The sequence below is a fragment of the Octopus bimaculoides genome, chromosome 23 (assembly GCF_001194135.2).
Source record: "Octopus bimaculoides isolate UCB-OBI-ISO-001 chromosome 23, ASM119413v2, whole genome shotgun sequence".
Lineage (NCBI taxonomy): Eukaryota > Metazoa > Mollusca > Cephalopoda > Octopoda > Octopodidae > Octopus > Octopus bimaculoides.
The window spans coordinates 17,001,852-17,012,640 of record NC_069003.1 but is presented as its reverse complement, the minus strand read 5'-3'; the positions used below and the strand labels follow the sequence as shown (position 1 = coordinate 17,012,640).

Below are 10,789 nucleotides of genomic sequence, written 5' to 3'. Positions count from 1 at the left end.
TATATGTATGTATTAAAGAAAGCAAAAAATAATGAAAATGATAAAAGCAAAAGGCTAAATGGTTGTGTATGTGTAAAATAATACAGTACTCAGTATTTTGGCTACAATGGTTAAAGGTTAAAAGTTCAATTATTTTTGACAGTGGTTTGGTTGAGGTCTTTGTATTTATGTGTATGATTGTATGTATATGTGTTTTTATTTTGTGGGGAATTGTATACACACACACGTGCACGTGTATGTATGTGTATAGTGGGAGAGAGAAAGATTGGGGAAGTGAGATAAAATTTCTTGTCTCTTGTTCAAAACAGAAAATCTCTTTGCAATGGCACCCATTCAAGTTTTGGACAAGCACAAATAACGGGGACATTTGGTTTCATACACTGGTGCTAAATCCAGAAACATATGGCTAAGAAACAAAGTTCTTGCCGCACAGACAGGACTGTGTCTTACAACAGAGCTTAGAGAAAAAAAATAACTAATAAGTATATAACCAGCTTCCGAAAAATTCTAATTAATAATTAATAGTTTGCATTTTACATGTATCTCTTTTAGCATAACATGCAAGAAATAAAAGTTTCTTTGGGATGTCGCTAAATTTCTTTCTGATTTTTGCCAGAATATTTTTAAAAGGCGTAGTTTAGATGTAGTTTAAATTTATAGTTTAGCAACACCCAACTTGATTTTGGTGAGAAATAATGTTTTTTCCTTGTGCTATCAGCTAATCTCATCCCCTAATATACTGCAAATGACGTTTTTGCATCAAATTAAATTTTTTTCTGTGCTATCAACAAAGCATTTCGGCTGCCATGTTAACGATTCTCCCTGTTCGACCATCCTTATGCAATTTATATTAAAATGGTAGTGTTGAAGTTGGTAGTTACCTGGTGTGATGGATGAAGACAAACGTGTATTCAAATTGATCACTCATTTATTGCATTACTTTTACAAGACAGGACTCTCAATAAATATGATTACATGTGTGGTAGACTTAGCATGCTCACATGGAATTGCACGCTGTTAAAATGACAATGAGCTAGCAGTTTGATGATGGAAGTGACATCTCACCTGCTCCCTGGCTTTCCTCGGCTGTCAAGGCAATGTCCCTTGCTGTCTCTTCTGTCAGAAGAGCTAGTAATAAGACAGTGGTGTAGACATAGCAGGGAACACAAGCTTGTCAGTGAGCCAGGGTCACGTGACTATGTTTCAGCGTTTGACTACTGAAACACCAGGTTCCTGTTGCTGCGGAAATGCTTGGTCACATGACTGGTGGTTTTAGTTGGTAAACCTGACAGCACTGCTACAAGTCTATTAACTCGCAGGCATTTTTAAGTGCACATTTTGATTGCTTTTTATTTTACCACAGAGATAAAGTCCATAATAGACATTTATAATAATTTTATGATTCTATAGACCTTGGTGCAAATTGACTGGGAACCTGAGGCCCACCAAAACTGTTCCCAATTGGGACCCACATCTCCTAAGGCTGGCTCTGCCTGGGGGCGCCCTCTGTAGGCACAGTCTGCAGTGCTATTGGTGCTGTATCGCTGTTGCAGGTGATAGATGGTGCTGACAGGGACATTGTAAGCTTTTGCAACAACCAGAGTATGATGCCCTGCTTGTAATCAGCCAATAGCTTGTTCTCTCTGCACTACTGACAATTGGGTCATACCTGTTGCATCCCAAATTATGAATGCCAGGGACGCGATTCAAGCTAATTTTTTATACCCATAACCTCCACGAGATGCATGTGCATTTCGGTTTTGATGATAATTGTTTGTGACTGCCACCCACAGCATTCAATACAGCTGCATTTTGGTGTCTCATTTCAAGGAAAGTTGAAAGGTTACTTGCAATTTGGGTCACAGCCATAAACCAGTATGTCTTGGAATATTTACACTTACATCCCTGAAATAAATTTTCAGAATTTACCATGTGGTAAATGACATTTGAAAAAATTGCATTTCTTTTACAGTTCAGTGTATGATTTGTGTGTATTGCATTATCCAAGTAATTTAGTTCCATCAATGTTCTCTATCTATGCTGTTTTTTTTTTCTGTAATATGCCTTTGTAACAGATGAAATAAACTCATTACATTTTGAATTTATATGCAGTATAGTTAAAATGGGATATGTGAAAGCAAAAACGAGGTGATAGAGCAAAACTGATCAGAAAATTGAATTCACTACATCACAATGAGTAAAAAACACTTATTCACATACTTGCATCAGAGTAAAAAAAAAAAAAAAAATTTATAAACCAGCATAATCCTTTCTACTAAAGGCACAAGGCCTGAAATTTTGGGAGAGGGGACTAATCGATTACATTGACCCCAATATTTTGCAGCACTTAATATGATGCCCTCTTGACTGGTTAATAGTATTATATTTCGACTTCTAAAAAAAAAAAAAAAATAAGAAACAAATGAACCAAAAAACTATAGACCCTAACCTGCTTCACAATGATGTATAAGATATCAACATCTATCTTGATTAAATGCACCAGTAACTTCCTTACAGAAGACAGCATATTCCCTAATGAGCAAAAAGGAGGTAAACATGGGTCCTATAGTTGCAAAGATCAGCTTCTAATGAATAAGACGATTTTGGAAGATTGTCACAAACAGCACAAAATAGCCCGGATAGACAATAAAAAAGATTTTGATAGTCTACCACATAGCTGGATAGAGAAATGTCTGGAAATTTATAAAATAGCACCTACTTTGCAAAAATTCTTATCTATAAGTATGAAATCATGAAAAACTACACTGACTTTGAATAGCGAGAATGAATTGTCAAATGCTGGGGACATAAGAATTTCATGTGACATTTTCCAGGATGACTCCCTATCTCCACATCTTTTTTGTCTAGTCTTAATACTTCTTCCCAAATTGCTCGATAAAGCACTATGTGGCTATAAAATTTTTAACAAAACTATAAATCATCTCTTTTACATGGATGATTTAAAGCTTTTTGCAACAAATGACCAGAAAGTGCATGGCTTACTAGCAATAGTGATGACATCAGGATGGAATTTGGCCTAGATAAATGCATAAAAGCTACCTTCATCAGAGGGAAAATGACAGAAACATTAAACTTGACCAAGAGAATGTTATAAAGGAATTAGAACCAAAGGAAGGTTACAAATACTTAGAGGTATACGAAGGTGATGGAATTAAACATTCAATGATGAAGGAAAAGAATGTTATTGCAGAGTAAGGGCAATACTCAAGGCAGAGCTAAATGCAAGATACAAGATCAAAGCAATTAATATTTTAGCCGTACCAATTGTAACCAAAAATCCAAATAGTTAAAAACTCCCATAAAAAAAGAAGCAAGATTATCAGACTGGCAAGAGAAGGCCTTGAATGGTAGATTTCCAAAGATAGTTACAGAAAATAGAAAGAATGAGGCATGACTGGTGTTACAGAAAGGAAGGCTGAAGAGGGAGACAGTGTATTAGTAGCAGCACAAGATCAGGCATTGAAGATTAACTGGATAAAAATCAATATAGACAAAAATCAGGTAGATTCCCAATGTAAGTTATGTAAATCAAAGGAAGAAAGTGTTACTCATATAGTTAGTGAATATAGTATGCTGGCACAGAAAGGATACTAAAAAATTGTGACAACCTAAGGAGAAATAATCCACTTGGAGTTATATACACAGCTAGGATTTGATCATACTGATAAGTAGTATGAACATGAACCTAGTAAAGTGCTAGGAAATGAGAAATATAAGATATTGTGAGATTTTAATATTCAGACAGAGTAATATAAAGCTAGAAGGTATTATTTAGTAGTGGTAGACAAAGAGAATAGGAAGTGCCAAATGATGAGAACGTCAATATGAGAAGTATAGAGAAAATAGCAAAATACCAGAACCAATCCATTTAATTATAGAGGCTATGGAAAGTGTAAGTAAAATGTATTCCTGTAGTTAAAGGTGTATTAGGAACTATTCCTAAAGATTTGAACAGATGGATAGAGGAAAAAGGCATAAAACCAAGTTTAGTGCAGCTCCAGAAGACAGTATTATTAAGAAAAACTAGCATATTTAGGAATATTCCTAGCATATAAGCTTACTTGCTGCCTGATGTTAGGAATTTTGCCAACAGTCTAATCTGTGGTGTGTAAATGAAATGATAATGATGGACTCTCCTGTCAAAGATGAAGTATAAGCATTCAGTTTTTGCCAAATGACCTGCACAAATGATTTGTTTATAATGATCAAGTGTTCATGCTGCGCATTAGCTTAATCTCGCCATCAAATCAACATTGTCTGAACAGGTGCATGGTGTACCATGCATCAGGTGTCGAAGTGATTGCAGAGCAACATGAGATGAAGTGTTTTGCTCAAGAACACAACGCACAACCAGGTCTAGGAATTGAAATTATGATCACTAGATCGTGAGTGCAACACCCTAACCACTGGGCCATGCGCCCTCACATCATTAGCATTCCAAAAAAAATGCTTGATGGTATTTTGTCCATCTTTAGGTTCTGTGTTCAAATTCCGCTGAGGTTGACTTTGCCTTTCATCCTTTTAAGGTCGATAAAATAAGAACAAGTTGATAATAATAATGGTTTCAAATTTTGTGGGAGGGAGTAAGTTGATCACATTAACCCCAGTGCTCAACTGGTACTTATTTTACCAACCTCAAAAGGATGAAAAGTAAGATTGACCTCAGTGGAATTTTAACACAGAATATAAAGCTGATGAAATTTTACTAAGCATTTTCCGCAACATAGTAACAATTCTGCCAACTTGCTGCAAATTTTGCCATAAGGGCAGCAATTTTGGGGGAGGGGATGAATCGATTACATTGACTCCAGTGTTCAACTGGTACTTATTTTATCGACCCCAAAAGGACGAAAGGCAGAGTTGACCTTTGTAGAATTTGAACTCAGAATGTAGCGATGGGCAAAATACTGCTAAGCATTTTGTCCAATGCACTAATGATTCTGCCAGCTCGTCGCCTAAATAATGATGATAATAATAATAATAATAATGATAATGATGATGATGATGATGATGATGATGGTGATGGTGATGATGATAATAATAACCAGGGGAGGGGTTAAGTCAATTACATCAACCCCAATACTTAACTGGTACTTATTTTATCAACCCCGAAAGAATGAAAGGCAAAATCAACCTTGGCAGCATAGTAATAATAATAATAATAATCCTTTCTACTATAAGTACAAGGCTAGTAATTTCAGGGAAGTGGGTAAGTTGATTATATTGACCCCAGTGCTCAACTGGTGCTTATTTTATCAACCTTGGTAGAATTCGAACTCAGAACATGAAGCTGAAAAAATACCATTAAGCATTTTGTTTGGCATGCTAGCGATTCTGCCAGCCCATCACCTTGATAATAAACATGTTGATGATAACAACAACAGCAACAATAATAACAACAATACTATCAATGATTTGCCATGAACAAGTCTAATCCAGTTGTAGATAAGGCCTGATCTATATAAACTCCTGTTTGTTTCTCTACGATGTAATCTGAACTAGTTTCTCTCTCCCCCACCATCTCAGCCCTCAGCTGACAGACACACACACAAACTCAGAAAGAAGGTTTATAAAGCACTCAAAGGCCTAAATATGTACCAAACAATGGCCAAGCAGTATTCAAATACAACTGTCTATATTTCTCTACCCAAATCATTCACCATGTCGCATGTAAGTCACATCTACATTTCTCTTTCATTTCTATTTATTACTTTTTATTCCCTCTCCAACACTAATAGTCATGCTCTCCTGGACCAATGTCAGGGGTCCTGGGACATGCATTTTTGTACTCTCACTACATGCTTCCCAGATCAAACTGTAGGCTTATTGCTGGTTGTACTGACATTAGGTGTTAAGTGCACTGACAGTTGCTTTGGATAGGACCCCATGGAGGTGGCACCTGAGGACTCTACTCCCAACAACTCATTCAGGAATAGTAGGAAGACAAAGATGGATGAATGAATGGATTTTTTTTTCTTTCTTATAGTTTTCTGATCCAGAATTAATAATAGTAATCTGAAATTAATGGATTGATGTATTATTTAATGAATTAATCTCAGTTCAAGTTCAAGTGAGGTCAACTTTGCTTTTCTTTATTTCAGGGTTGATAAAATAAGTACCAGTTGAGCACTGGGGCCAATATAATCAATTAAGTCATTCCCTCAAATTTCAGGCCTTGTGCCAATAGTAGAAAGAATTATTATTATTATTATTATTATTATTATTATTATTATTAAGGCATGAGTGCACATGGCTGAGTGCTTAGGGTATTGCACTCATGATCATGAGATTGTGGCTTCAATTCGTAGACTGAGTGATGCGTTGTTTTTTGAGCAAAACATATCATGTTGCGTTGATTTGCGATCACTTCGACACCTGGCACATTGTACACCGTGCTGCTATTCAGACGATGTCAATTTGATTGAGAGAGTGAGCTGTGAATGATACCCTAGGTGGGCATTTATTTTATAGCCAGAATAAGGATATATAGTTATAACCTGGTGTATATATAATTATACTTTATGGGTACTGTAGTGAATATTATACACAGGTACTACACCACCATTTTGGACATTGATGGTCCGGAACCTCTTATAATCTACACTAATCTACACTAATGTACTGGTACATGTATTTAATTTAGGCAGTCTTCTGGTTTTAGTAGACGTCATTCACTCTCTTTATTATGAAGCAATGTTGTGTGGGCAAATATCGTTGTGTGCTAATACCAAAAAATTGCCTTGATTTAATTATAGAAGTAAATTTAATAATTGTTTAATTTAGAATAGTTTGACCAAATATCTCTGGTCCAGAAGAAAAATCAATAACCCAGAAAGGCTTTGGGGTGCTGCCTTAACATGTGGAACCTTAATCATAACCTAGATCAGGTCATTTCATAGCACAGACCAGAGGTGGGGAACTTTTTCACCTTCAAAGACTGCATTCAGTTAGTTGTAATCAAATAAGGTCACATTCAAGAAATTTCAATTAGATATTTTTCAAAATCTACATTATTTTGTAAAAATCTAATTTCTGTGTACCAGTTAACTTCAAAAGATGAAAAAATTTTCTTACTTCTAAAGTTCACTGACTTTGTTGTGACTACTTTTTAAGAAAAGCATTTGAATATTTGGATGCAGCATGAAGGTCTGCAGTTTCAGCTGATCCTCTAGATGGTTATGCCATCTGTGACCTTAAGGGCATGTAGTAACGCCGTGCGCATGCGTAGTCTCACGCATGCGTGGAATTCAACAACCAAGCTTTCCTGCTTCATTCTGTCTCTTTCTTACTGGCCAGCGATTGAGCAAGGACGTGTTTAGCTGTCTCTCTCCATCTTTCGAACTTACGCTAGACAGCTCGCTCACATCTACATACCAACGTCCCAACAACCATGCTCACACACACAGAAGACGTATATATTAACCACCTTGAATAAATGTTGTTTGTGTTGATAGTCTGGAGTTCAGCGTTCCGTTATATTCTTAATTTTATATAGGAAAGTCAGGTATACATCTAATGATGTATAACCCACTTTCCTATAGGCATATTGACTTTGGTTAGGGAGAATGTAGATTTGTGGCAATAAGTGGTTGAAAAGCAGGAAGGCATTTTTCATGCATGTTGCCGATGGCATGGATATTCTATTGCATTTTTCGATATCTCAATCAGGTCTTTCTTCGTGTCAAATAAGACTTTAAAATGTCATCTTCTGAGAGCTCAAAAGGTTCCATTTGGAGCCTTGGTAACATCAACTACGTGAGGTTGAAATGCTGATTTGATTGTGATGTCATGATTCTTAAAGTCAGTGAACCTTTCACTGAATTCTCCAATTAATAAGTACATAACAGTTGTGTATTCTTCGAATGATTTGTATGAATCTTCCTATTCATCAATGACCTTTGCGGCTAACTGGGGAAAATGGTCATCTGAAAGTACCTTTTAAAGAAGAAGGGTTTTGAAAAAAAGATAGCTTTTTTCCGAAATGCTTGGATTTTTTAAGGTTAAAATGAAAATAAAAGATGAACATTTATGAAAATAAAAAGATTTGTTCTACAGAATTTGGATTCGTTCAAAAGGCTACACATAATGGCCTAGAACCGCTAGTTCCCCATCCCTGGTGTACACTACAGATACAGGACTGCACTCTAACGTAGCATCTGCTTTGGAAGCAAGGGTTCCGGAAAACTCATGTTATACTTGTGTAGAGGAAGACATTTATCACACAGGGAACGAACGTCATGTTACACCGTCAATGCCAATTTTACCAGTCTTGTTCCTCAGCGCTTAACTGTTTTCAACATCGTCTGGCTTCTTCGACTAAATTCTAACCTCATTCTATATATCATATATATTTTATATTATACTCCCACCTTTCATTGCTACAAACCCTTATCAAGGTCATATGCTGAAAGATGTGCCACCTACAAAGGTTAAAAACCATGAAACAATACATCAACAAACCTCGAAATCCACCACAGACTCTTCTATTACTGTGAGACATCCATTTTGTTTATATTTTCTCTAGTTTTGTTCCCTACCCCACTCATCTTACTGTTTGTTGCTTTTATCTTTCGTGTCTTCCTTCTGTAGTATTTCGACGTTTTATTGCGTTTTAAAATTATGCCTGGCCGGGTGGGGGTGGGGGTCTGTGTGTGTTTATATGTTTATGTCTGTGCGTCTGTGAATAGTGTTTGCTTGGCTGGAACATACATTTCATACACACGTTAATTTAAATAGTTTAATAAGTAAACCTATTCATGTGATGTCCCTGTGGTAAAAAAAAAAAATTATTAATATTATGGCATACCAACAAAAGTGCCTCTTTCGATTTCGTTCCCTATAACTTTTATGCCATTATCATCTGTGTAATGTCAATATTATTAATATGCTTAGAGGTATTTCATTCGTCTTTATGTTCGAAGTTCAAATGCCACCGAGGTCGACTTTACCTTTCGTCTTTTGAGGTCATTAAAACAAGTACCAGTTGAGCACTGGGATCGTTGTATTCGACTACTCAACTCCCCGTAAATTTCAGGCCTTGTGAAAGGATTATAAATGGATAAAAAAAAAAGAAAGTTGGGAAACCCCCAAAACCTGAAAGAGATTAGATTATGTGATGTAGAAACGAGAGAAAGAAAGAAGTTAATACACGTAGTAAGTTTACTTATTAATTTAAAGAGGCTTCAAAATTATGAACGTAATAAAATAACTAATTCGTTCTTCAATCCTCTCCTTGTGTAATGAAAGTTTATACAAATACTTTTCAAACTGCGTAGATTACGATTATAAAGAAATTTGTGTGGACATTTTTTTTCTGAGTGTATGGAGAGAGGTGTTTCGGATAAGGAAGACCACATAAAATGAAAATTTTCCGTTTTGACAGGGATTTTTCCTATTGTTTTTCACCACAGCCTTTGAAGTGATGGGGAGCAATGCCAAAATAAACAGCTGGTCTTGTTCGTTAATTTCCGTAATTTTTTTTTTATTCATTTACTTTTGTTTTAAAATGAAAGAGAGGAGAATGTGAAAGATGTATGGGTCCGGTAGTTATGATGTATGTACGTGTATATGAAATGGACGTGTGAGAGAGAAAGAGATAAGTAAAGGAGTGTGTTGTCATGTATACGTACATGCATAAATAAATATGCGCACATCTTTTTTGTATGTGGACGTGTGAGAGAGAGAGAGATGAGTGAAGGAGTGTGTTGTCATGTATACGTACATACATAAATATGCATACATCTTTTGTGTGTGTGTCATCATCATCATCATCATCGTTTAACGTCCGCTTTCCATGCTAGCATGGGTTGGACTGAGGACTGGTGAACCAGATGGCTACACCAGGCTCCAATCTGATTTCGCAGAGTTTCTACAGCTGGATGCTCTTCCTAACGCCAACCACTCCGAGAGTGTAGTGGGTGCTTTTACGTGCCACCGGCGCGAAGGCCAGTCAGGCGATACTGGCTACGGCCACGCTCAAAATGGTGTATTTTACGTGCCACCTGCACAGTCCAGCGGCACTGGCAACGATCTCGCTCGAACGACTTTTCACGTGCCAGGAAGGCGACGCTGGTGACGATCACGCTCGAACCGTGCTCTTAGCGCTCCACTGGTACAGGTGCCATCACGATTTCACTTTCGCTTGCTCCAACAGGTCTTCGCAAGCCGAGTTTAGTGTCCAATGAAGGAGACGTTGGCATGGGGGCCAGTCATCGAATTTAGTTCGATTTCGATTACACTTGCCTCGACAGGTCTTTGCAAGCTGAATTTAGTGTCCAATGAAGTAAAGGTACGCATAAGTGGGATGGCTACATCCCTGGCAGAGGCCTTGGATTTTGGTCTCACTTGACTTGCCGGGTTCTCTCACGCACAGCATATTTCCAAAGGTCTTGGTCAGAAGTCATTGTCTTGGTGAGGCCCAATGTTCGGAGGTCACGCTTCACCACCTCATCCCAGGTCTTCCGGGCCTACCTCTTCCACAGGTTCCCTCAACTGCTTGGGTGTGGCACTTTTTCACACAGCTATCCTCATCCATTCTCACCACATGACCATACCAACGCAATCGTCTCTCTTGCACACCACAACTGATGCTTCTTCGGTTCAACTTTTCTCTCAAGGTACTTACACTCTGTTGGGTATGCACACTGACATTACACATCCATCGGAGCATACTGGCTTCATTCCTTTCGAGCTTACGCATGTCTTCAGCAGTCACGGCCCATGTTTCACTGCCATGTAGCATGGCTGTTCGTACACATGCATCATACAG

At 37.4% G+C, this 10,789-nt stretch overlaps 1 protein-coding gene across 3 annotated transcripts in view; it reads left to right on the top strand.

Annotated features, from left to right (window-relative positions):
* Nucleotides 1-5,492: 5,492 nt before the first annotated feature.
* LOC106877136 (mitochondrial glycine transporter A) overlaps nt 5,493-10,789 on the top strand; it is a 59,169-nt gene continuing 53,872 nt past the window's right edge. The window contains exon 1 of one of the 3 annotated variants that reach the window (XM_052975880.1): nt 5,493-5,691. In XM_052975880.1, the coding sequence (XP_052831840.1) occupies nt 5,614-5,691 (78 nt within the window). In that variant the 5' untranslated portion in view covers nt 5,493-5,613. Of the gene's footprint in view, nt 5,692-8,194; nt 8,513-10,789 lie in introns of those variants that run through there. The other 2 variants (XR_008266612.1, XM_052975879.1) reach the window with 2 other exon arrangements.